General features: G+C 30.8%; 3 protein-coding genes across 4 annotated transcripts; all 3 read left to right on the forward strand.

Moving 5' to 3' along the window:
- Positions 1–2,173: 2,173 nt before the first annotated feature.
- On the forward strand, positions 2,174–5,888 carry LOC130800363 (homeobox-leucine zipper protein HAT5-like). The gene is made up of 3 exons (XM_057663847.1): positions 2,174–2,669; positions 4,066–4,454; positions 5,151–5,888. Exons 1-3 carry the CDS (start codon positions 2,561–2,563, stop codon positions 5,610–5,612), a joined length of 960 nt encoding a protein of 319 aa, XP_057519830.1. The 5' UTR covers positions 2,174–2,560; the 3' UTR covers positions 5,613–5,888.
- Positions 5,889–12,396: 6,508 nt separating this feature from the next.
- On the forward strand, positions 12,397–17,544 carry LOC130800364 (pectate lyase-like). Its single transcript, XM_057663848.1, has 4 exons — positions 12,397–12,685; positions 13,565–14,216; positions 15,747–15,989; positions 16,977–17,544. Exons 1-4 carry the CDS (start codon positions 12,486–12,488, stop codon positions 17,199–17,201), a joined length of 1,320 nt encoding a protein of 439 aa, XP_057519831.1. The 5' UTR covers positions 12,397–12,485; the 3' UTR covers positions 17,202–17,544.
- A 2,733-nt stretch (positions 17,545–20,277) lies between these two features.
- LOC130800365 (ubiquitin-conjugating enzyme E2 2-like) lies at positions 20,278–27,784 on the forward strand. 2 transcript variants are annotated; one of them, XM_057663849.1, is made up of 7 exons: positions 20,278–20,522; positions 21,086–21,219; positions 21,320–21,345; positions 24,125–24,172; positions 26,002–26,091; positions 26,178–26,266; positions 27,415–27,784. In XM_057663849.1, exons 2-7 carry the CDS (start codon positions 21,095–21,097, stop codon positions 27,541–27,543), a joined length of 507 nt encoding a protein of 168 aa, XP_057519832.1. In that variant the 5' UTR covers positions 20,278–20,522; positions 21,086–21,094; the 3' UTR covers positions 27,544–27,784. The 2 variants fall into 2 exon arrangements, with proteins under 2 accessions (XP_057519832.1, XP_057519833.1); XM_057663850.1 differs by lacking the exon at positions 24,125–24,172 and having other exon boundaries at positions 20,311–20,522.
- The last annotated feature ends 37 nt before the right edge of the window (positions 27,785–27,821 follow it).

Genomic DNA, 27,821 nt, shown 5'->3' on the forward strand with positions numbered 1-27,821 from the left:
TGACCGACCCGAGTCATATCCGACCCGAATCATGCTTGAAACCGAATTCTATCCGGCTAAAATTGACTTAACCCGAACAAATTTTAGATCGAACTGCTGTAAACCTGAACCAATTTTTAACATAGAAGTATGTTAGACTCATATTTAATCATCTTTTTCGTTAATCTAATAAAGTGTTAGATATTTTAAAAAATTAAATTTTATAAATACATGGTTTCATATGTTTAGAGTTAATAATCAATGATCAATGTTTATTTAACTACTTTTAATCGAATTAGATGAAAATTGATAGAACATTATAATTTTAATTTTCCGTCAAACAAGTAAAAGTAACAAAGTAATAATAATTACTAATTGATTTGCATTTTAACTATTTTGATTTAAGTAAAGGGAATCTTGTCATCAATTAAAAAATGACTGATATTGATTCAATCAATAGTAATTAATAATACGTAGCCGAATTCTGTAAAAAAAAAACCCAAACCCGATCTGTACCCGACAAAACTGAACCAATTAGTAACCCATGACAACCTGAGACCGATTGACACTCGACACGAACTTCAACCGACACCGAACCGATGCTAACCCGATAGCTTGAATAACCGATCTCCAACTGAACCGTGACTAACTGACTCGACTCGAGTGAGATCCGTTATAACACACAGCCGAAAAATAACCGATTCGAAATACAATCGAATCGAATAACACCCGTTCAAAACCGACTCAATCACTCGAATGGAATAAAAATGGGCCCGATAAATGAGTTATCCAAGAGGTCTACCAATGGCGCTATAGTGAATGGTGAATGTGATGGCGATTGATTTGGACAGATTCCTTTGTATAGTCCTTCTCTATCTGTTGCCTCGTTGTCAATCTAAACATGTATCGTGTACTCTAGACTTCTCCAAATTACCAATTTGCCCTCTTACAAAATACACATATTCATCATATTTTTCTGATGCTTGAGAGAGTTGAGTGGATAACTCCACTGAATCTTTTAAGGTAATTTTATGGACTTCGTATAGGTAAATAATAATTATTTAAAAAATAGTTATTATCTCTATTTTATAAAAGGGTTTCTAAGATTTTTATTTTATTTTTCTCTTATTTTGTTTATCTTAATATTATGTATTTTATTATTTTATAATTATTTGTTAATACAAGAGTTATTGATTAGGAAATGTAATGGTCTTACTCTTACCTCTCCATGCTTTGACCAAACTTCACTTTATTACTACTCTCTATCTTAAGCCTCTATAACTACAGCTCGATTCAAATCTCATCAAAAAAAATTTATTTTTGATTAATTTAGTTATATAATTCAATTTACCTCCTCTAAAGTTGAAATCATCACTTTTTCTAACCATCTACACCATAGATTGAATCAATTGGATCGAGTCATATAAATCAATATGTTTTGCAAGATCTTTGCCTCCACCTTAACTCCATTTGACCCGTACTTGAAAAAAGGTCCCATTTATAGCTCTACACTAGGGATGATCATGGTGTAAAACTCTATTGTACCCCCTATTTTTAGGATTTAGGTTCAATTTTTTGAAACCCTGTATATTTTAGTTCGGATTCAGATCCAAAAAATAATGATTTTGTGTTTCGGTTTAAGGTCTTCAGACTCAAACCCGCCAATTTAAAATCAATTGTAAGTTTATTCTAAACTCAAACATATATTATTTGGACTCAATTTGACTTATATACAATTCATAGTCACATTTTAGTACTAATAAAACCTTTGAAATGTAAAAAGTTTAAGTATATGAATAATTAAATCAAAACCCATTTAAAATCCTAAATCCATCAAATTCTATAAATCTGAGTCTGAATTCAAAATTCTCAAATCGTAAAAGTCTAAATTAATGAGAATCCACTAAAAATAATTAATAAAATTAAACTCAATCCTAACTCAACCCATGATGAACCCTGCTCTAAACTTATCTATTAAGAATACCAAAATCAAGAATAAAAGGGGAATCTAATGAGTGTTGGCATAATTTTTCACCCCTCCGGCCCTCCCCACTCCCACTCCCTCCTCTAGTGTCCCCACCTCCTTCTAATTCAATCAAAGGGTACAATAGAGATTACAAGCAGACCATGTCCATTCCCCCTACAAAAAAAAGTTGGGCCCACCATTCTTTTTCACTTACTATTATAATCCCCCTTTCAATCAAACCCAAAAAGGAGGAGGTTCTTCCTTTTCTTTCCCTTCCATCTTTCCAACAAAATCAAACATTTCTCCTTTCTCCCTCTTTTTTTTCTCTGAATTCTTCCCAAAATAACTCAAATTTTGATCAATCTTCATAAAAACCCCATCTTTTTTCTCTTTTTCTGAGTGATGGGGGTTAAAATTAGGGGTTCACACACTTCCCACATCACTGAACTTATCATCACCAGTTTCTTTCGTCATAAGCTTTAGAATTCTCTTAATCCACCATTTTATAATCAAGTAGTGATTTTTAGAAAAAACCCATCTTTTATTACCAAATATGGCTTCTTGATAGTTGCTATTTTTAGCTAATTTTACTTGTAAGTGGAGAAGGCAGAAGTTATGGCGGATAGGGTCTTTAATGGTTCTTTGCTCTTCAATCAAAGCCTTCCTCGTTCTTCTCACTCTCCGGAACCCTTTTTCATTTCTGGGTCTTCCTCTTCTTTTCTGGGTATCTCTTCTTTTAATTGTTTTGTTCATGGATCTGTCTTTTTTTCTAATACTTTTATCACTAATTCTCCTATGAGATGGTCACCATGAGTTGACTTAAATATCTCAATTAATACAAATTATAATCATATAATTTGTCCGTTCTTTAAAACTTGCTCCATTTGACTACCGAGCACTATTTATTAGCAAAATTTGACTTTTCTATTGTTAATCTATAAGTTAAAACGTATATATGAAATCTTATTTGAATCATCTCGATTGAAAATATATTTATTTGTTGCTTCTATTAAGCTTTAATAAACATAAATAAATATATTAACAATTGAAAACGAAGTTATATATTGAGGGAAGAGGAAAGTCGAATAATGCAAAATTTTAAAAAGAGAGGTAGTAAGTTTTTTATTTGATCTTGTCTTATGGTGAGGTGATTGTTCGGCCTTGGGGAATTGCGCCCCATACTATATTTTGAATTTCCATTATAATTTGTTTGATTAAATTAGTGATCTTATATATAATAATAGAAAGATAAAATGATGATAGCTGCATTTTAAAATAAATTTTGAGCTTTGATATCATGTTATGAAAAATCGTAAAATTATATATTAAAATTATATTAAAATTCTCTGCATCGAGACGAATTTAACAAGATACTACATGAATATATTTGCCTTTAATATATGCTTTAAAAATCAAATTTAAATTTCTCTCTCCTATAATTTAAAAAAAATTAAAAAAGGAAACGAAGGAAGTGTACTTTATGATTCAAGTTACTTACTATTACTATGAGCTTGAAGTTCTTCTAAAGTCAACTTCTTGTTATGATATCTTCTACTTTTATTCACTAAATCATTGATCAATTGTAGATTTTGAAAATAAAATTTATATAATTGGGAACTTGGACTTTTGGGTCTTTTGAGTTTAATATGGATCATTCATAATTGCCTTTGGTTGAATGTTTCCTATTGGTGGTTATATAAGTACATAAATGAATTAGAAAGGTTCTTGTGTTCCCTCTTTTCCACACTAGAACAATTATAGCAGAAACTACACCAAAGCAACATAACTTTTAGTTTGTTTGATCAAAAATGGATTGGTTTGCTTTATTAACATGGGATATGATCTAAATTATAAATCACAAGAGATGTTTTCTCTATGATGCTGACCTGATGTACATTTTTTGTTTTAAAGTCTAAAATTAAACAATATGCGTATTATAAAAGTTACAATTTTAAATTGATCAATTAGAAAAATGAGTAATTTATACAAAACGTCTCATGATGAGACAATCTCATATAATACCAGCTTATTATAAATCTATCATTACCATCGCCAATATATGTCGTTCATAGAATTTGTGATTGGAGTCTAGATTATTCATGTGTGATGATTTTTGGTAGGTTCAAGCTCAATGGTGAGTTTTGAAGATGCTTGTAGAGGCAAAAGATCCGAAAGACCATTCTTTTATGATCAAGAAGAAAATAGGGATGAAGATTTTGATGATTACTTTCATCAATCAGAGAAGAAACGACGATTGAGTATTGAGCAAGTCCAGTTCTTGGAGAAGAGTTTCGAGGTCGAAAACAAGCTTGAACCTGATAGGAAAATTCAGCTTGCTAAGGAGCTTGGGTTGCAGCCTCGGCAGGTTGCTATTTGGTTCCAAAACCGAAGAGCAAGGTGGAAAAATAAGCAATTGGAGAAGGATTTTGATAGTTTACAATCTTGTTTTAATAGCCTTAAGGCTGATTATGATAATCTTCTTCAGGAAAAGGAGAAGCTACAAGCTGAGGTATAATGATCATTCTTGTTTACTATGTCAAAATCTTAAGCTGATGATTAGAGTCTTATGTTTTACGTTTATTATCACATCCCTCACACATGAATCGTTTAAACTATTTATGGGTGCAATATAAATGTTCATTATCCAATGCAATTAACTAGGTCCCGTCTAAGTGGACTCTGGAGGTCAAATATATGCAACCCGATCCTTATTAGTGATTGCAAAAAATTGATTTCATATTGATTTTCAGTAGCAAATATCATACACTATCACTTATCATTAGCATCCTTTAGTTGGATATCAATGTATACAACATTGATTAGCCATAGTTCAAATGTGAAAATTCTTTTTGATGGGATTTTGTCAAAGAACTAATTCAACCAAGAGCTAATTCAATCAAGAGCTTAAGCTGTTGGTTGAGGTTTCAAAATATATTATATACTTTAACACACTTTCTCACACGAGAGTGTGCTTTGGGCTAAAAGTATGGATGTAACACAAGCCCTCCTCATACTTAGCGCTAAATATTTCACTTCGATGAGGGGTGGTTGAGATTTGAACCCGCGACCTCCTATCGCACTAACTTCTGATATATGTCAAGAAACCAACTCAATCAAAAGCTTAAGCTAATAATTGAGGCTCCAGAATATGTTATATACTCTAACAGATTTTAGTAAAAAATAATTTTGATGGGCATGTTTATAGGTGCACCAGCTCACAGACAAACTGCTTCTGAAGGAGAACAAACAGGGATCAGAAACATATATAGAACCCAAAACAGTCGAAGAAGAACCCATTATTGAATCTGCTTCAAGGAGTTCAGATCACCAAATTTCACTCTTTAACTGCAAACAGGAAGATCTATGCTCAGCTAAGAGCGACGTAATTGATTCAGATAGCCCTCAATATGTGGATGCTACTCACCATTCCACCTTCGCTGAGCCGGGTGAATCTTCCTACCCATTCGAAGCAGATCACTCTGATATCTCACAAGATGATGAAGACTACTTGAATAAGAGCCTTCTGCCTTCTTCCCATGTCTTCTCTGAGATTGGGGATGTTGATTATCCTGATAGGCCTACAAATTCTTGTTACTATGGACTTTCTGGTGAAGATCATGCTTCTCTTTATTGGCCTTATTATTGGGATATCAATTTGAAAATGTAATGAAATCTTTGTAAAAATATATGTAATATATCATGAATCATGCTAAATTGAGAGGTTTTCAGTTGAGAGATCCAATCAGTTGCATCCCTAATCAGGTTCATGCTGGTGCATTTTGATTGTTGTTGAGAAAAATTGTCGCTTTTTCTTTTTTTTTTTTCCTTTTATTTGATTTCAATCAACTTTACTTGAATCTCAAGTTGATTAAATTAGATATGCTTTTTGTGTATGAAGATCGATTAAATAATATTGATTTCTTGTAGAAAAGTTTGCACAAAAGTTGTTATTTGATCCATAGCTTTTGATGAGATGAAGTTACTTTCCCCTAGAGTTGTTCAAAATAGACCCGATAATTTGAAATTTACTTGACTTTGTTACTGAATTCGATTTGACTGACTTTAAAAATGATTTACAATTATGTAAAAAAAAGTATTTACACAAAATCCGATTTCGATCCAACTCAAAGATACTCGAATGAATAACTCTGCTTGCCCCATTGTTACCCGAATTGGTTGAGTTTACAAAAAGTGTGTTTTATAAATGACTCTTTGGATTGGTGTTTGATTTTTGGCATTTTAATTGGTTAAAAAGTTAAAATAAATATTTATTAAATGTTTTAAAGCATGCTGAAAAGTTGGCTTTAAATAAAAAAATCTTTCGTAATTAATTTTTGCATTTTGATAAACTTTTTCTCTAGATAAATGACCAATAAATAATGTTGATCAAATACGTCCGTAACAACTAGCTAATAGCAAGTGAATCAACTAAAACTTTCAATTGTCGGCCAATACTTACAATTAGTTAAACCAACTAATAAGTATTTGTGCAATAGATCATAAAATATATATTCAAGTACTTCTATTTTTAAGTACATAAATATTGGATTTATATCCAAATATTAAGGGTCGAACACGAATATTCAACTAAAAAGTGAAAAGTTTAACCAATATAATAAAACTCTTCTCAGTAGAATAAATCAATTTGGAGTATTGATCAATAATTCAATACGGTATTTGAGGTTGATGTAAACATTAGCTGAATAATTAATTGTACTTAATGCTTGTGGATTATGATAATCTATAAAATTTCTTCACCAAACGATCCCTATGCTATCCTGTTCCCCATCATGAGGACTTTTGAAGATAATGTTAGACAAGTCATATTTCTGTTTTTAAGAGATTATCATATTTTTTTATCATATTTTTTTATTTAGTTTGTTATTTTAATTTTATTATAATTTTTTCTATAAAAATGCCTAATCTTATCAACTTTTTACTTTTACTACACATTTTAAGTTTTTAACTTTTTATTAATATCAGTCACACAATTTAAATAATTTTATTATTTTTTATTTTTTATAATATATAACTTCTATACATTTTTAAAGAAATTAACGGAGGGGTAGCATGATTTGGTGTGTGTTTCATAACCAATAGACATGGATTTAATATTTAATTGGAAAATGCAGTTGACAAAAAGCCAAAAATGTCTTAATATTGTCAACAAATGTGGATATATTCTTGATTGCCTTTGCCATAACATGAATCATGTGGGAGTTTTTGTTGACTAAGCTTTCATTTTACAATTATAAAGTAAGGAACATTTACATAATTTCAACTCTTACTTGAGTGTGGGAAGGATTATTTTTTGACATATGTATGGGAGTAAAATGAAAAAATCATTAGATGATTTATGTAAGGCTTTATTTATTTATTTTCATAAAACTACTTCTACAAGTTTTCGGTAAAATAAGTAAATATTGAATAAAAAAATTAATAGATAATAGATATAAAATTAATTCCATTCACAACTACGCTCTTGGGTCACACTGAAAACCCAAACACATTTATGCACTTTAAACACTGAAAATTAATATAATAGATTTAGTTAAAATTAAAAATCTATTTTCATACCTACATTTATGCACTTGGGTTACTCTTAAAACCCAAAACTTGTAAACTAGCAACCTCGTATGTCACTCACGATGCTATTCTATTGTACACTTATTTCCCAGTAAAACATTTGGCTCTTGATACCGATTGCTTAGTCAACCAAATCTAGTTACTTTAGTATGATATTATTCCCTTTGGACTAAACCCGCACAAATATATTTTTGGGCACCTTATCAAACAGTCTCATTTTAACTTGGAATTAGATCATTTATATATATGTTTGTTAATTAAGTCTTTTGTATTTTCCATATAAAAGTTTAGATTTATATTTAACACCATCTACTATGACCAACCGGATACTTATTAGTTATTATGATTATACCCACTTTATATTCGCCTAATAATCACTATACGTCCACATTATATGCCTCATATCCTTGGCCTATTTTTATTTTAAATATAAATCTAAATACATATATAACTGCTCCTATAGCTTTGGATTGAAAGAAAACAAAATAATCAAAAAGTATGATAAAACAATTAAGGATGAAAAGGTATCCTCTTATATGAGTATTAATTTATATAAATCTTTTTCAATACTTCAACATATTGATAGAAAGTCTTCATAATGACCTAAGGCGATCATAAACATTAGGAAATTAACTAATTATAACATTTTTAATTAGTCAATTAATCCTAGCTTCTTTAAAAATTCCATTTCTAACAACAATCATCTTATACGTATTACCTAATTAATTAGTCATCCCTACAACTTAAACAATTATTTTATAAATTACTAGTATATGTGTTCGTACAAATATATAGTTGTAAGTTTGTTGATTTATAAAATTCTAACCAAAAAATAATAATAATGTATTGTATTTTAAATTACTGAAGAAATTAAAATTAACTGTATAAATGTTAACAAAGAGGTTATATATTTATTATTATGAACATCCTATATAAAAAAATAGAATATCTATGGATTATTTATTTTTTTTAAAAAATATTTGTTAGTTTATTATACGAGTCAATAAACATATGATAAAAATACTAATGTTAATGTAGAACTAATTAAACAAGTAATTGTATTAACCAACAATCAATAATCGATATGCTATTGGCAAATAAATGCCTCATTATCTTTTGAAAAATTTGACTATAATTAATGAAGGAGTCAAATATTCAAAGAATGAAATAGGAGATGAACCAATTGTGCAAGTTAATAATACATCACCAAAAGTGATGCTAAAAACATTGCTAATAGTTACCCCCACAATTTCAAAATAATGTCTTATTTTTCTTTTTCAGTCTGTGTTATTGAATATTTCTCATTTTATTTTTGTTCTAATTTATATTTTTATTTTTTTAATTTTCACCCAAAATACTTCCTCTGATTTTTAATATTTGCTACAATTCTGTTTTTCACGCTAGCCAAGCACAATTTTTAATCTTTAATGTCTTTAATTTTATATGATTAAAAATTATAAAAAGTTAATATTATGAAAATACATATTAAAACGAATCAATTATATTGTTTTACATTATAAATGGACTAATATATAGCAAATAAGATCATCAGTTGATGAACAATAGTTGCTAAAGGAACTGTAACAACTAATAAAGTTCAAAAGAAGTATTTAGCTAACCTTTTTATATAAATATTCATTTTTCTTGATCTTCAATTCATTTGTACTTGAGATTATTTTTTTTGATTTTCAAATCATTTATAGTGGAGATTATTTGTTTGACACGTAAAAGTATAAAGAAAAACAAAGGTGGAAGATGATGACGAAGAGGCAGGCTTGAATTGTTTAATGCGACCCATCCTTTGGAGAAATCAGAAGGTTGGTGGATTACTCTACACAAAGCCAATAAACAACAAATACTACCAACAATACAATACTTGTATTAGTCGTATGATGTAGCAAAGTCATACTCTTATTTTATGTCACTTTCATATTGTAAACATATCAAATTGATGCTACTCTTGATATTGACATCCATTTTTAACATTAAAGATAAGTGCTAATTAATTTCATGACTTGCTTAGTATTAAGTTTTGAAGGATTATGTTTGTACTCGGATAGAATTAAATAATTGATATTAATACTAGAAACAAATTTAATATAATTACTAGAAAAGTTGACTTAAATTGGATTTGTTAACAATCAAATTATCATATTTATAAAAGTTATAGGGATGTGTGGCAAATGAATATTAGCCGTTGGTTGTAGTTTTTTTTTGAGTTAATTTGTCTGGCTTGTTGAAGTTGTTGACTTTTTTGTTGGATTTTCTTTTGACTTTTAAACTAGCTAAATAAGCTAATAATTTCAAGAGATATTTGTAAAATTAGATAATGACTATTGGTTGTTTACTACATAATTACTGGATTAACAAATCAAATGCCAACCAATAAAGCTAACCAAAATAGTTTTTTCATTTTGACTTAAAAAAAAAATTTTCACTTGTTTTACGGTCATTTAACCAAACACTTAATTGTTTTTTTTTATCAACTAATAGACAAAAACCAATCAAAGTAACCGATCTAACAAATAACACAAAAACTTAAATGTGACTTAGCTGATCCATGTATATTTAGTGTGTTAAAGTGATCGTTTGCAATTTTAAAGTGATCAATTACAGAAATAGACTAATTGTATAGGTTAATCTCATGGCAGTAAAACAGTCTCATAGAATGAATGAGCTGTAAAATTAATCAGCCGGTCTCCTAAGAGACCGTCTCTTCAAGCTCATTCCATTAAACCTTCATGTCCACTTACTTTATCCTTAATGCCTACTTACACTATCTTAATTCCTACTTACAATACACTTAATCCCCACCGAAAAAGTACTTAAAATACATACTTACAATATACTTAATGCCCACCAAAAAGTATTTAAAATGCATACTTACAATATTTTTAATGCCTACCGAGAAACTTAGCCTACTATTCTATTTACCATATCGTTAATGCCGACTTACAATATCTTTAATGCCTACTTACAAATACTTAATGCTCATCGAGTAAGTACTTATAGCATTCTAAATGCCTACTTATACTCCTAATGTCTATCAAAAAACTTACTCTATATTTTTATTTTTGGGTCAGACCAATTAGAGACGGTTTTTAAAAGAGACCGTGTCACTGAAAATTAATTCACAAGTCCATTATTTACATTAGAGAGTAACGTTGGGCTGATGGGCAACAGGCAAAGTTTACAAATAATTAGAGACTAAGCTTTAATTTCAGGGTTTTTTTGTCAGCAGGAGGCCCAATTCTTAATGAATATATTTACATATCCATATTCGTCAATAAAACATGCAACAAGGTGGTTGTAGTTCTGCTATCCTTAGGTCGATGGTTCGAATCCGGCAGGTCGGAAATTTTTTTCCTCAATCTTCATTACTATATATGTGAATCTACTTATTACTTTATAATTTATTTATCAAGGTATTACTCCATCAAATTAATTAAAGTATGGTATTATATTTGTTTAATTCTTTGAATAATTTTCAAGGTATTACTCTGCCAAATGTAACGGAAACTTTGATATTAAATTGGTTTGCTTCTTTAAAGAAAATGGTGGGAAAGAAAGACGTAGGCCAAATTCTGTAAAACATCGGCATAAATTCCTACGTAATAAATTTTAATTTCTAAAGATCTTTACCAATCATTAAATATTCGATCAAAATTCTAATTAAATTAATGAATGTAGAAAATTCAGGAAAAGAATTTGTGAGTTCATATTGGAATTGTTTGGCAACGAAGTGGCAATAGAATTGTAAGACTTTTTGATTACTTGTGATTGGGGAAAATCACAAATTCTTGTATGAGACAGTCTCATGGTGAGACATGTCTAATATGGGTAAAATATAGCCCAATAATAAAAACTTTTAGCATAATTAGCCTTTTGTATGGACTTGTCTCACGATGAGACAACATATTACAAAAGGGAACGGGTGAACGGGTGAAAATTTATAGTGGAAATAAATAACCTAATGCATAATGTAAGAGAAATATCCTAATCCTAATATGATAAATTTAAATGATTATCAAAAAAATATTGAATCTCCTTCATCTTTAAAGTCTGACATATCAAGATCATAATATTGAAGTATCTAGTAATCGTAAAAAAATTAGGTTTTCAATGAGTTTGTGATTTAGATTTGTTATAACTATATGTTTTTACTTGTATATGTATAATATTTAACATGTTTAACTTTTAATTGATCATATAAATCTATTATTTAATCAAATAGGCAAATTTTTGATTAAGACTGTTTTATCGTGAGATAACTTAATATTAACTGGTCCAATTTTTAATTTCTTAAAATTTAATGAAAAAAACCGTTTTTATTTACTTAACGACTTTGTAAGTTTAATTTTGAGCTGCTTATATGAGCCCGTTTAACGGTGAGACTGTCGCGTACAAGACTTGCTGAATGATCAAATAAGTTCATATTTTAGAGAGGAAGGGAATAATTAACATCCCGTGTATGGAGAAAATATAAGATTGAAACTACAATTATGGATCAAATATAATAAGCACATGAGTCCGATCAATTTATTCCTAGACTATAACTAGAAAATCCACAAAGCATTTGTGGTTTCTTTGATATCCATCAATTAAATAGGATTACATATACCTAGCTAGTACCTCCAAATATCTAGAAAAAGCTAAAATATAGAAATAAAGAAAGAAAAAAGAATTTACAACCCTATGTTTTTTAGTTTATTATTTTTGTCAATTATTCACCCCCTCTTTTCTCTATACTTCCCATTTCCTTCCTCATTTTAAAAATAATTTAGAAAATCCTTTAAACCTAAAGTTTACAACAAACAATGGATTGAATCATCCCTATGGATATTATTCATCAAAAAAGGAAAAAAACAAAAAATGAATAAATTAATTAAATTATAGAAAAAATAATAACCAAAGTTTGTTTAGAAGATAAAAGAAGGAAATAAAGAGATACACAATGAGAGACATAATGCTAAGATTTGTGTTATTGTTCATATTTGTGGTATGTATGATGAACCTTCAACATGTTGAGGCTAACATTGGTGATTATGATGATCATTGGATAAAAAAAGAGGATGCTGCGAAGTGGAATGCAGCTAAGGCATACAATCCTAATCCTCATGGAGTTGTTAACAAGCTTAATCTTGAAGTTCGAAAGTATGTTCTATTCATGTGTAGAGGGGTTAATGGGGTGGGTCAATCGAGGGTCAAGGGTCAGGTCACATTTAACCCGTCATTAACAAGTTAGATTGATAGCGGGTTGTATTATTATCGAGCTTTGACATAAAGGGTCAGACTGGGGGTGGATTGGGTGATTTTTTTAGCTTGGTTGCTATAATAATATTGTCACATTTTTTGGAATTTTTTTATGTAACATTATCATATATTAATCTAGTTGACCCAATCAAATACAAAATCAGAGTTAAATATCCTTGGGTAAACTTTTCAATGAAAAATTTTAAAGTATTTCAAATTAAATTAACATGGGTATACAAATTTTGTGTCTATTGAAGCATGAAAGACATGATTAAATAGATTAAAATTTATGGGGCATATTAAGTTACTAGTAGTTGAAGATTTACTTTTTTTTTTTAACCCTTATGACAGAAATGTTTAAATTTACAACTACTCAAAATTTTTAATTCTTTCTTTCCAATATTTATAGGAATTTTTTAACCTTATCCAAATAATAAAAAATCAAGGTTTCACTCTACTTGAATTTTTACACCTCTTAGAGACATATCAATATATTTATCTTCAAATGAGAGTTTAAGTTGGATTCTTACCTCTTGCATCCTAACAAAGTTTCATTTGAATCGTGTATAAATAACAAATAAAGCATAACAATATATAATAGTTCAATTTATTCAACAAGACCACATTATACTAGTATCCTAAATTCAACCCGACAAAGTTCATCCTACTAGGTAGCTAATTGTTTGCAATAGTCAATATATAAAAGTATATTACTTGTAATAAGTTGTAAGAGTAAACTCATATACTAAATTGTGGCCTTTATGATTTTTTTCAATATAGGGCCTTGGAGGAAACCAACCATAAAAGAAGACGCTTAGGAAAATATAGTGGCCCTTGCTTAGCAGCAAACCCCATAGACAGATGTTGGAGATGCGACGACGATTGGTCAAAAAATCGTCAAAAGCTAGCCGATTGCGTGCTAGGGTTCGGCCATAAGACGTCGGGAGGAAAAGGCGGACCAATCTACGTAGTAACCGATAACTCAGATAACGATATGTTAAACCCTAAACCTGGAACTCTACGTCATGCAGTAATCCAAGATGGGCCACTTTGGATCATTTTTAAGCATGGAATGAGCATTAGACTTAGTGAAGAACTCTTAGTATCAAGCAATAAGACGATCGATGGGCGAGGCGGACACGTACATATTGCCGGGGGAGCCGGATTAATGTTACAATTTGTGGATAATGTGATTATACATAATGTACATATACATGATATTAAGGTGGGAAAAGGAGGATTAATTCGAGATTCAGTTAATCATTACGGGTTTAGAACGGCTAGTGATGGTGATGGGATTTCTATATTTGGATCTACTAATATTTGGGTTGATCATGTTTCTATGTCTAATTGTATGGATGGTTTGGTTGATGCAATTGAAGCTTCTACTGCTATTACTGTCTCTAATTGTCACTTCACTGATCATAATGATGTAAGTTTAATCTCTAACATAATCTGGTGTCTTAACGGTCAATTTAAGTTTTTTATTGAGTTGGTTTTTTGGTATAGTATTAGAAGCTACCGTGACAAGAAGTCACGGGTGCGAACTCAACCACCTCACATTTAAAGTGGAATATTTAGCGCATGTATGAGAAGAGCTTGCGTCGCATCCACACTTCTAGCCCAAAGGGCTCTCGTGTGAGGAGACGTGAGAGTATATGTTGAATGGGCTATGGCAATGGTGAAGAAACAATAACAAAACAAATGCAAAGAACAACCACAAAAACAAAGCACAACATTGAAGAACACAAAACACACAATATATGAGGTATCTAAGGATACCTCCCCCTCAAAACAAGTATCTTATCATTAATATACTCAACTATAGATTAATGACTCACGTTACAAGCTTCAAGAACAACCTCTCAAAGCAAGGACCTCACCTTTAATGGTGGTCTCTCACAACTCTCTAATATAAGGAAGAACTCTCTTGGTTGTAAACCCTAGTTACTTCTAGTGTATTAGAATCACTCACCCTACCCTAATGATGCCCTAAGACTCCTTATAGTCATACAACACATTAGGGAACCCCAGGACAAATGGCTTAAAAGCCAAAACATTTCCGCAACAATACAAAATCGTGTACTGTCGAGGACCTGCATGCCGCTCGACCAGTCAAGCAGGACTTCAGAACCCACTGTTTTGTAACTGCTGCTTGGCTCGATCGAGCCATGATGCTCGACCTGTCGAGCAGCCTTCACAGTCTCCCAATCTTCGTGCCTTCCCATCATTGAGGCACTCTAAACGATCCTCATCAATCACTTTATTGATTGACCCAAAGCATATGCTCTCATACTTCCTTGCACTCACAACTTCATTCTCAAACGTGCAAGCCAAGGAGTACGCTATGAGGTGATCAAACTCACCTCCATCAAGGTGAGATTTGGAACTTGGCTCAATAGTATATAACATAGCTTGGAACCTCAACCATCAACTTGAGTTTTTGGTTGAGTTAGTTCCTTGAAACTAAATGATGTTAGATTAACTTGAACAATAATGAAGCCTTAGGATTACTAATTTTAAACTACGTTACCCAATATGGTACATGTGTCCACTCGCAACTATGTACACACAATAAAAAATATGAATTCGGCCTGTTACATTTGAACACATTTACCTTTTTATTTTAGGGGGTGTTAGATAAATTGATTTATTAAACAAATTGAGGGTTGGGTAGTCAACTAATTATACCATCCAATGCTAGTGAGTGGTAAGTTAGCTGGTTGAAACAACTTATTATTATGAATAAATTGTTTTTGAACAAATGGCTCGTAGCAGCGGGTTTAAAATCAACTGATTAAGCCAGTCAATAAAACTAACTAGTCAAATAAGCCAATGTAATCAGCCATCGGCTATCAATGATTTGCCAAACATCCTTAGTTTTTAACCTAATTTTTAACCTTAGATTTTGATAAAAGAATTAGTATGTATATCTAGCTTTTATTTTTTTCTTTGGTGTTAGGTAATGTTGTTTGGAGCAAGAGATTCTTCGACACAAGACGAAATAATGCAAGTAACAATAGCCTTTAACCACTTTGGGAAACGTTTAATCCAAAGGATGCCAAGATGTAGATTTGGATTCTTCCATGTTATTAACAATGACTATACTCATTGGGAAATGTATGCCATTGGAGGCAGCCAACATCCTACTATCATTTCTCATGGCAATCGTTTTATTGCACCACCTAATATTTTTGCTAAAGAGGTAATTCTTTATCAATATTTTCATCAAAACGCATACGTTTGACCATTTTATATGAGAGTTTATTTGATCGAACATTACAAGTGTTAAAAATCGAAGGAAGTATTCAGATACGTACGTATCTGTACAACTTGTGTCGCCTCAATGCATCCTTTTGATTTTTTTCAATTTAGTTTCCTAACATGAAAGTTCTCTAGTGTAGATGAGGCAACTAGCCAAATTTGATCGGAGCATAATTAATCTAATCCAAAAATGAGCCAAAAGTATAAGCATGAATCAAATTGAAATTTTTCATTATGTATGTACAAAACCTAAAAGTATCGTGATTAATGATTATGAACACCAATATCCTTTTTTGACAAGGTGACCAGAATGTTCACTTCTCTATGTCGGTTCTTTGACATGGTATCAGAATCCAACATAATAGAAGAAAAATGAGTTCAAATCTCATTCGCCACTCATTTCAAGTGAAATACATAGCATCATATATGCTTAGGGAATGTGCTGCAACCACATTTTTATTCCAAAAGACTCTTGTGTGAAGAGGCATCAAAGACTTATAACATATATTAGGAATTCAACCATCATCTCAAGATTTTAGTCGAGTTAATTTCTATTAAAATAATAATAAAAAAACAAAATAATTGATATCTAGAATAATCTAGCATCAAATGCTAGATAGAACACTCTAGTATGTTGTAAATGTCGGCAATAGCATGGCAAAAGAATTGCACCGATTTACAAGAGATAAGTGCGACATGAGCTCTCATAAAAATATAAGTGAAAAGTGTATCAGTGCGGAATAAGAGTCGCACCAATATTCTTATAAATATTATAATTAAATATTTGTATTCAGTAAATGTAATATAATATTTATTTGAGTTTAACTACAAATCCCGCGTGCGCCAACAACTTCTATCAATTTCTTAAAGGTTCATCCTTTTTCACAAATTAAACTTGTAAAAATGATAAATATGTGTGTAATTTTAGGTAACGAAGAGGGAATATGCACCATATAGTGTATGGAAAGATTGGCTATGGACATCAGATGAAGATCTAATGTTGAATGGAGCTTTCTTTAATCAATCTGGTGATAAACACAAGGAACTCGGCTATACACGCCAAGATGTAATCACTTCTAAGCCTGGAACTTATGCTACACGTCTCACTCGTTTTTCTGGTGCCCTTAAGTGTTCTGAAGGATCAGGATGCTAAATTAACTACCCGATTTTTACCGGACCCACATAATTTTTCTGTACTAAATATTATACTCCCTCTGTCTCTATAAAATTGCATCATTTAATTTAAATATATGAGAGGTTTTTGAGTTAAATAGTGTTATTTCTTAGAAACAGAGGGAGTAATTGTTAGGGTTAGCTTGCTAGTCTCTAAGATCATTATGCGAGGCAACAATTAATAATACGTGCCTGCTCAATTTATTCTACAATTAGTTTTTTTGTAAATATCTAGTTGATCAAGTTTTACGTATATATCTAATCGATTTATTTTAATTATACTTGTATCTGTTTTGTCGATCTACTCTAAAACTCTAGTTATTGTGTCCTAAATGTTTTTTTCGTTTCATTTATGTACCTATCAATTAGTTTAGTAGAAAGGGGGAAGTATGTGATGAATCTAAAGCAATCCATGTTATTTGCTATATGAAGTATGCGTGGACTTGTTCATACTATTGTATTGTACTTTCATACTATTGTAGTGTACAATTCAATCCGCTTATAAAAAATTAATATTATGTAAATTTATAATTAAATGAATTAAATTAAATGTTATATAATTATGTTCTTTTTTAATAATTAGACTGAATAAGAAATAGTAATAAATGTATAAATAATGCAAGTAAAAAAACGAAAGAAGTATAATAATAAATATAGTGAACAAATGCATGAAGGTACAGGAGTTACAAGATACTTACATAAAAATAGAAAATATTAATTAATCCTAATTTTTTTCTAGTAGAAAGGGAATATATGAAGTAAATAACTTGGTATTATATGACGTGTTTTTGGTTATTAAAAAATCTATTAATAGACTCCGTAAGTAGTAAAACAGAAAATTTTTTTCAAGCAAGATGATAAATCGAATATCATTTAGTCTTTCCCTTGAAAAAAATAGTACAACAGTTTGATATAGAAGTATTATTTAATAATAATCATTCATAAAATGCACCTTTTGGCATTGACTAGATTAAACTCATTAAAGTATTCTATTTGATTTTGATGCCCAAAAAAGAAAGCATATAGACTATTTTCGTTCATGTTGAAATGGGTTTTGCATATAAATTATTTTTCGGAATAATGAGGTTTAAAGGTAGAGAGTGTTATTAATATTTAATGAAATCACTGATTATTAAATTGGGTTGAAAATATAGATTGCACATACTTTATACTCCTATAAGTTAAAGAATGATTATTATTTTAAAATTATATGACTATAGATGGAAAGGTTTTAATAATTTTTAAAATATGTACTTTATTTTTATTTTATTGATGATGAACAAATCATTTTCAATAAATGGTGTATTCTTCAATGTTTGGTTAGTAATCCGTGCTGCCCTAATTAATTCGTCATTCAATTTGTTTATAAATTCGTTAGTCAATTATACGCGATTATACTCTACTCGTTTCAACGATATTATTTACACTTGCTCTAAGTGACTTATAAACAACCAATTTAATGAATATATCCTTATATACTTCAACCGTTTCAAAATATTTACAACATTTAAATTTTCACACAATCTAATACATAAATTTAATTTTTAATTCTCTAATTACGTATAATAAAATATTATTAAAATTTAAAATTAATAATATTTATATTTAGACAAATCATAACTTATAAATTAGTGATATATTTAAGGGAAATTTGCAAAGAAACACCTTTTAAAACCCTTTTTTGTAAAGAAACACCTTTTATAATTTTTTTTGTAAAAAAACACCTTTTAAGAGACTTTTTTTTAAAAAAAACACCTTAAATCAGTTTCCGGTGACTTTTGTCAACTTTCCGGCGTTGACTATGCCAGTCAACGCCGGAAAGTATAGTCAACGCCGGAAAGTTGACAAAAGTCACCGGCAACTGATTTAAGGTGTTTTTTTTTTTGAAAAAGTCTCTTAAAAGGTGTTTTTTTACAAAAAAAAATTATAAAAGGTGTTTCTTTACAAAAAAAAAATTAAAAAAAATTATTATTTTTTTATTTTGTTATTATTATTATTATTATTATTATTATTATTATTATTATTATTATTATTATTATTGTTAATTTTTTTTTAAAATTTTTAAAATTTTTTTTATATAATCATAAAAATAAAAATTTTTTTAAAAAATAATATTAATAATAAAAAGAAAAATAAAAATAAATAAAAACAAAAATTTTAAATATAATTAAAAAAAATTTTTAAAAAAATTAATAATAAAAAAAAATAAAAAGTACAAAAAAATATAAAATAACAATAATAATAATTAAAAAAAATAATAATAATAATAAAATTAAAAATAAATATAAAATTTAAAAAATATTTTTTTTAAAAAAAAGAATAATAATATTTATTATTATTATTATTATTATTATTATTATTATTATTTTTTTTTTTTTTAAAAAAAAATTTTAATTTTAATTTTATTTTTATTTTTAATTTTATTATTATTATTATTTTTTAATTATTATTATTGTTATTTTATATTTTTTTATACTTTTTATTTTTTTTTATTATTAATTTTTTTAACTATATTTAAAATTTTTGTTTTTATTTTTCTTTTTATTATTAATATTATTTTTTAAAAAAATTTTTATTTTTATGATTATATAAAAAAAAAAATTTTAAAATTTTAAAAAAAATTAACAATAATAATAATAATAATAATAATAATAATAATAATAATAATAATAATAATAATAATAATAATAATAACAAAATAAAAAAATAATAATTTTTTAAATTTTTTTTTGTAAAGAAACACCTTTTATAATTTATTTTGTAAAAAAACACCTTTTAAGAGACTTTTTTTTAAAAAAACACCTTAAATCAGTTGCCGGTGACTTTTGTCAACTTTCCGGCGTTGACTGGCATAGTCAACGCCGGAAAGTTGACAAAAGTCACCGGAAACTGATTTAAGGTGTTTTTTTTTAAAAAAAGTCTCTTAAAAGGTGTTTTTTTACAAAAAAAAATTATAAAAGGTGTTTCTTTACAAAAAATGGGTTTTAAAAGGTGTTTCTTTGCAAATTTCCCTATATATAATAATCTGAAAATTGCCAAGTTGCTTAAAAGTCACCCTCTCATAACTTCAATCATCATCTTTGTTCATCACTCGTACACATAAATAGCGTTATTCCCCTAAAAATATCAGAAACCACAGTACTTCTATTCTATATGATGCCATTATCATTTGTTCCGTGACTAAATTTCTCCATACGCTCGATCCTCCACTCCCGCAAAACCCTAATTTTCTCTCTCTCCTTTCTCTCTTTTTCTACAAGCTGCAATTGTGTAGAATCTTTCTGCTCGATTCTTTTCGAACGTAATTTTTTCCCTCCTTCTTCTTTTCTGTTTATTTGTCAGTTTTTTTTGTGTTGATTGAACTTTAGAATTTATTGAATTGAATGATTGTCGTGTATTTCTGATTAACTTGCTTTAATTTTTAAGCTTTGCTTTGATTTAGTGCTGATGTTTTGTGTATAAATAATTTAGCTGGATCAAAGTGAAAATTTAGGTTTTAGGGTTCCAATTTCATTGTTTTACGGAAGGGATGATGTGTTAGGTTGTGTTGGGAGGAAATCGTGTGAATATTTGCTGAATTTTGTGATGATGAAAAGTTAGCTGAATTTGTGCTCTTTTTTGGGGGCACTGTCTTTTTAATGTGGTAAGTGGTTGACATTGTTGTTTTTGGGTAAGTTTGCGAATGATAAATAGGAGAATACAATTTTATACAAGAGGATACTTTGATGATATGCGTGAAATATATAATTTTTTGGAATTTTTTTCAGCTTTAAGTTAAGAGTGGGTGATCAAACTATGTTGGTGGCTTATTTGAACATCTTTAAATAACGAATCCATTCCAGCTTACAGAGTTGGTGATTGCAGGTAGTCACGATGTCTACTCCTGCTCGAAAGAGGCTTATGAGAGACTTCAAGAGGTTGCAACAAGACCCTCCTGCTGGAATTAGTGGAGCCCCACAAGACAACAACATAATGCTTTGGAATGCAGTTATATTTGGGTAATTATTGTGAATGTTATTTCTGTTATTTATCTGGTGGTTATGACTTTATGTGAATGAAAAATAAGACATTTCTTTGTGCTTTGTTATAATTTTGCAGTCCAGATGACACTCCGTGGGATGGAGGTGAGTAATTTATAGAATAGAACTTCAAAGTTATAGCTCATGCGTCGGGTCATACCATGACCCATGCCCTTCAAATGTTTGAGATATTTTTTTGAAATTTATGTTCCAAATTGCTGGACTGCTGGCTGTGTATGCGTGAGTGTTGGTCCTGGATTTACCGATTACACTGATGCAAATAGTCATTTTGCGTCTTGTTAATGTCCTCTAATCGAGTGTATTGTCATTATACAACTCAAATAGTGCTTTAGGATGTCTGTTTGTCTTGGAAATATTCAAAAGTCACAATTTGGTGGTAAGCTACACATATTTGACAACATTTGATGGAGCATTTGATACTCCCTCCAACTCAAATTAGTTGTCCAATTTCATTGTGCACGTTTGTTAATGCACTAATTCAATCTTAAATATGTCTAATTGTGCATGGTTAAAAATTACAAATAGTTGATATTAATAAATTTACATTGACACAAATCGAACAAGATCTAAATTGATTATGTTTTAATTTAAAGATTAAATAAAATACAGATTAAGAGTATTTGATGAATAGTACAGCTAATTTGAGTAGGAGGGAGTCTTAAGTTGTTAAGGGTCAAGGAAATGTGGATGTTTACATCAACTTAAGTTGGTTAATGATAGTTCGATAAGATTAATATACTTTTGAAAGGTTATTAGGAAATTAGGTCTAATTGTTCAGAAAAAGGTGTTTGAGAATTGAAGTTGAGATATGGGAACAACACACATTGAAGTTGAGGTTTTCTTTCCGTCAAACAGGGGCCAAGGTTAAGGAAAATTAAGTGTTCGAGTTTTGTCAGACAATTGTATATGCCCTTTTGAGGTGTAATTGACAGAAATATTAGTTTGTATACATCATTTGGCCTTTTTTTAAGGGTTCATATACTTGTATTATGTACGCTTATTTGAATTATTACAGTTTATGATAAAAGGATTTAGTCGATTCCCCTTGACATTCGCATAATGTGGAAGATATCAGTTATTTGCACTTATTTTGTTAGTTCATGTCTAGGTCGGAATTATCAAATTTAGTTGGGAGCATCAATCTTGGAATTGGAATAGGATTACAATTAAGATATTCTGAAGCTAGGTGGGAGGAGATTAGCACTCATAAGATGGCAAGTTGACATCTTTGTTCATGTAGTGTTCCCATTTCAATATAATTGTTGTTTGAAGTTTGAATGGCACAAAGTAGAAAGACTATTGAATTTAGTTCCTAGGAGATTTCTCTATGTGAAGTCTGTAATTTGAATAGGTGAAGGAGTTGTTGTAATGACTTTAGAATGATACTTGGTTGGTCTACCTTGTTTGGTGGTTGGTTTTACCTATGGGTCCATCATAGTTTTGGTAGAACTCAAGGTTGGAATTTGGAAAATTAAGCCTACAGTTTTGAGCTTGTTATTGCTCGACTGTGTTTATCTTTGAGTTTTGAATGAACTTCCTATGACATTGTTTGTGTTGGAAACCAGATTTTGTGTTCTTGATATCTTGTCCATGTGATATGTTATGTCTGGCACAAATGCTTATGTTGTGCAAATGTGCATGTCTTTCGGAGTGGGTGGCCACAATCCTCTACTAAATCATTTGTGATCAATTTTGGCTTTCTTGGGATTGGGGGCCTGGAAAGGAATTTCTATTGTGTTAAATAATATTAGATTGCATTGGTCCCTCCATCACTGAGAGCAAAAAGAGAAAAAAACTCGACATGAGTGATGGTACCTTCATTATTTGTTCCATGCGGTGGCATTTATGAAATCGAAACAATTGGGAGCAATGCGAAATGAGGAAATTTTCTTGTGATGGCATTTTAAGACGAAAGAAATTTTGAGTGAGAATAAAATGATAATTGGACTTCGGGTTTTTGTAATTATTCTACACTAAACTAGATCAAAGAATATCTAGAGTTTGATGTCAATTTAAGCTACAATTTATCTTAAGAATCCTTTTCTTTATTTTTCTAGAAGTGATGGGTTCAGGCACTAAGTTTCCCGTTTTCATTTCTCAACTTTTCTACCTTTGTTCCAAAGAAAATTTTCACCTTTTTATTAATGAATCTATTATTTTAATTCAATAGAAATATATCTTTGGATGGAGGGACTATTTTGTTCTTTTAGGGTCTTGGTAATGGCTCCGAGACTGAAATGTGGTATGTCAGGGCCTCGGGCCACGGAGCTTTATAAATGCTAAGTTTGCTGTGCAGGTGAGACTGATCACTAGGATCCAATAATAAGATTCTGATGTTTTATATAAAACCTTGTCTACCTTATTTCCCATACAATACTTGTTGCATAATGTTGCCTTTTTGTTGTGCTGAACTGCTAATGTGAATATGTTTGATGATTCAAATTACCTGCTAGCCTCTTGAAGTTGACTGCATTGTATGTTTCCCAAAAAATAATTGCTATGGCTTTTTTTCTTTTCTTTTTCATTGATGCATTTTTGTCTTTCATTCTTATTACTTTCTTTTTTTTTTATTTTTTTTTTGGCCCGTCACTTTATGCTTTTTCATTCTACATTTAAAATCCATTCTTTTTCCGCTCACTAGACCTTGTTTATGCTGAATTGAAATCAATTAAATTCTAAATGGCACAACTTATTTTATTGAAGAAAGCTGATAATTTACTAATCTACACTGAATTTTCTTATTGAAACTGATTTTTATTCATGAGAACTGAATTTGGCCGATGTCCTATTGTTTTCCCTCTTTGCCAGTTCTGATTGTACTTTCTACCAAAGCTGATTATCACCAAAATTTTTCTGTTAAAAGGCGTGCATCACGTGGAGCATTTCTGGTTCTCGGACCACCTAAGGCATGGTGAGCCCTGGAGGTGCAAGGCGAGGTGCAACACGGCTGAATTTATGTTGTTTTTATTTCCCGGAAATTTATCAAAATTGATGCTTTATGCGTGCTTTACTCTAGGTGCTCCCCCACACATTTTTTAAAACTAAGACTATAAGTGATTTTCACCGACTATAACTGAGTTTGGCTGTATTTTCTAACATGAGGAAAATAGGTCCAATCTCCATGCTACTCTTAGATGTGATAGGAAGTGAGTTCTTGCTTCGTGAATTGATTGTAAATTTACTGTATTTTTGGGAAACCTGTCTTGTGGCTATAAGTTAGTATGTTTGGGATTGGAAGGCTGGGCTAAGTAATTATACTCTAAATTTAATGGGCTTCATGTAGGTGGTTCTTAATTATAATTTACTTTGTACACAGAAGATTACCCCGCCCAAAACCACTAAATGAATGAACGACCTTAACTAAATCTGGATTTGGATAACTTGATTTTGAATAAAAAATAATTAATCCATTCCTGCTTGAAAAATTTTTTGACAACTTAATCTATTTTTAATTGCAAACTAATTTATGTTGGACCAGATTATGACACGGCCCTTATTTTACAACCCCACTCGTTCCAAACTCACTTGACTCATCACTCGATTACGGAAAGCTCCTTAATCTTATTTAACAATTTATTGGTTTTTGATGAATTTAATATAATTTTGTTGAACTAATTTATATCATTATCACCCAAAATTGAACTAAGCCAAATTGAAACCAATATTTGTGACTTGTTTGCCAATGCAGATTTGTTTTGGTAATTTTTTATTTTACTTTGGGTATTAGGAGGTGAGGGTGGGGATGGGGGTGGTAAGGACCATCCTGGCGAAGTGTTGGATGAGAATATGTGAGAATGAGAAGGTAGTTTTTCTTTGTTTTACTGTGAGTTGGGACTTGGTAAAAAGGGAAATTATAGAATTTTTCTCTTTAATGAACCCAATAACTTTGGATTTATTTGTTGGGAATTCTTACTTCTCCCTCCTCTAAAATAAGTTGAGTGAGCATTGTAGTGCAAAAATACAGCTGGTCACAATCCAAGTGCTGAAATGCCTTTCCCAGTAAATGTGCATGTAAGGAGCCTCTTGGCGATGCGTTGGATGAGAAAATGTGGAGGATGAGAAGGTGGTTTTTTCTTTCTTTTAGAGTGTTTGGATAGAAAGAAATGGAGAGAAAGGAAAGAAAGGGATTTGGAGGAATGAGGGATCAGGATAATTAAATGGGAGGGGAGGGGTTTGAAGAGAAATGATTTGGAGGGATTGGATGGATGGTTTTTTGTTAAGATATCAATTTTTTCAAAGTTGGAAAGATTTGAAGGGAGAATCCTTATATCCCTTCCTTTCCCTTCTCTTTCCTCCTAAACAAATAAGAATTTCTTCCCTTCCTTTTTCATTCCCTCCCTTCCCCTTCATTTCTTTTCTTTTCTCTCCAATGTTTCTATACAAACATAGAGTCAATGTTTGGTTGGACTTGGTAGAAAGGTAATTTTTTTTAAATAAGCCAAATCCTTTTGAAGTTTGGATTTGTTTGTTGGGAATTCCTGCTTCTCCCTCCTCTTCAATGAGTTGAGTGAGCTTCACAGTCCAAAAATATGGTCAGTAACAACCCCAGTGCTGAAATTTCTGTTGCAGTAAGCTTAGTAATCTTGATATGGTGATGCAGGCTACCTTTGCTCTCTGAGCGTATACTCTGTTTGAAGTTAGTAATTAGTCTAGAATTTTGTGCTGGCATTTGTCCTTTTTTTTTTGTATTTTTATTTTTATTTTTTTAAGTTCTGTTACTGACTTTCTTTTTTACTTCAGGTACGTTTAAGTTGACTCTTCAGTTTACTGAGGATTACCCAAATAAGCCCCCCACTGTTCGATTTGTTTCTCGAATGTTTCATCCTAATAGTATGTGTCCTCACCACTCTTAGATGTTTTGTCACTCAGCTATCAATTTTATGCTTTGCTGTAACTTAATGTTGTAAATTATCCAGTTTATGCTGATGGAAGTATCTGCTTGGACATCCTACAAAACCAATGGAGTCCCATTTATGATGTTGCAGCTATTCTTACATCAATACAGGTCAGTTTAAATGGCTATTAATATATTTGGTGCATTAGTAATCAAATGATTCAAGTCCCGCCTAATACGTACTGAAATTGAGGCTTCTGTGTCTTTCTCCTATTCCAATTTTCACACACGCACACACACACACACATTCAATACATGGAATGAGGTATCATCCGGCTGGGTGATTATTCTTTAAGGTTGGATGAGCTTTTCCATTTCAATTGTTGCCATTCTTCGTGTGATTCAGAGTTGAATGGCTGTTTACTGACTTTTACTCGGTTCTAGGTTGTGCGGGATGGGGTGGGGAGTGGGCTAAGTTTTTGGCATTGCTAATTGCTTGCACACTTCTTGATAGAGTCTTCCCTCTCTGGACGTCTAGTTGAACAGCCATCGACTGACTTCTTATTTTATATTACAATGGTAGTTTTCTCAAGTGTGATGTTGCTTACCTTCCCTTGCAGAATACCCTAGATTGATTTCCGAGTGTGTCATCCTTTGCAATGCAGGAGCAGCAAAGGGTATGACAGCTGGCTTTGTTAAAGATTAGTGCTGGTAATATTGTATAGGCCAAGAGGGGTTGACTTGTGACTGTATGGCGTACAATCGTACATGCCCTTTAGTATGGGCTTGTTCAATGGGGGCATGATTTTTCCTTATTGAAACATACAAGAGAAAGAATACGTTAATGAAATTGTGAATTACAGATAATCACTAGGTTTAGTCCATAAACTTGAAGTTAAACTTAGGGGTAATTATGATCTAGTTTGGACTTTAATTATGCTGTTTTTTTTTTTCAATCTAATCTTTGCTGATGTGAAGACCCTCTTCTCCTCCCTTTGTTGTTCGGAAGCAGGAGGGGGCCGAGTTTTAAGCTGGCGTTTTGGTCATTTAGTGGTTTTCACATTATATGACAAAATCACATGAACATCCAGGTTGCATTGTATTGTATTAGATAGGTTTTCTGATAGTTTTCTGGATTGTCTTTATGGGATATCGAAATCATAACAATTTCCATTGAAAGTTTCGTTGGTCTTTTATATGTAATATTTGGCTATGTTTATGATCGTATGTTAGTTCGTTTTTGTTTCCTTTGCCTCTTGGTTGGATTAACGTTGATGTCTTGTCTAACACTATAGTGATGCTATACCCTGTTTCTGTAGTCCTTGCTCTGTGATCCAAACCCAAATTCTCCTGCAAATTCCGAAGCTGCCAGATTGTTTAGTGAGAATAAGCGAGAATACAATCGAAGAGTCCGCGAAATTGTGGAGCAGAGCTGGACAGCTGATTAACAACATCCTCTGGTGCTATGGCAGAGCATTTAAATGCTTCGAGGCATGTTGCTATTACCTTTCTCTATATGTATGCATTTTAGAACCACGTGTATTTATTCAATTTCACGCATTCTGTCCAACTGCAAATATTTGCTTTGGTTGTGTATAACTGTTGATCAATGTGCTGCCCTTCTTTTGTAACATAACACTGTCAATCTCTTGCATTTTGTAGATCAGTAATGAGTGTTGATTATATGAATCTGTGTGAAACGATCTTGGATATAATCTCACGCAAA

Source organism: Amaranthus tricolor, chromosome 14 (assembly GCF_026212465.1).
Source record: "Amaranthus tricolor cultivar Red isolate AtriRed21 chromosome 14, ASM2621246v1, whole genome shotgun sequence".
Taxonomy (NCBI): domain Eukaryota; kingdom Viridiplantae; phylum Streptophyta; class Magnoliopsida; order Caryophyllales; family Amaranthaceae; genus Amaranthus; species Amaranthus tricolor.

Bases quoted from the DNA above. Each gene is read 5' to 3' on its own strand.
- LOC130800363 (XM_057663847.1), top strand. From the start codon at position 2,561: ATGGCGGATAGGGTCTTTAATGGTTCTTTGCTCTTCAATCAAAGCCTT. The intron at 2,670-4,065 runs GTATCTCTTCTT...GATTTTTGGTAG, and splicing joins GTCTTCCTCTTCTTTTCTGG to GTTCAAGCTCAATGGTGAGT. The intron at 4,455-5,150 runs GTATAATGATCA...GCATGTTTATAG, and splicing joins AGGAGAAGCTACAAGCTGAG to GTGCACCAGCTCACAGACAA.
- LOC130800364 (XM_057663848.1), top strand. From the start codon at position 12,486: ATGAGAGACATAATGCTAAGATTTGTGTTATTGTTCATATTTGTGGTA. The intron at 14,217-15,746 runs GTAAGTTTAATC...CTTTGGTGTTAG, and splicing joins ACTTCACTGATCATAATGAT to GTAATGTTGTTTGGAGCAAG. The intron at 15,990-16,976 runs GTAATTCTTTAT...GTGTAATTTTAG, and splicing joins CTAATATTTTTGCTAAAGAG to GTAACGAAGAGGGAATATGC.
- LOC130800365 (XM_057663849.1), top strand. From the start codon at position 21,095: ATGTCTACTCCTGCTCGAAAGAGGCTTATGAGAGACTTCAAGAGGTTG. The intron at 26,092-26,177 runs GTATGTGTCCTC...TAAATTATCCAG, and splicing joins TCGAATGTTTCATCCTAATA to TTTATGCTGATGGAAGTATC. The intron at 26,267-27,414 runs GTCAGTTTAAAT...CTGTTTCTGTAG, and splicing joins CTATTCTTACATCAATACAG to TCCTTGCTCTGTGATCCAAA.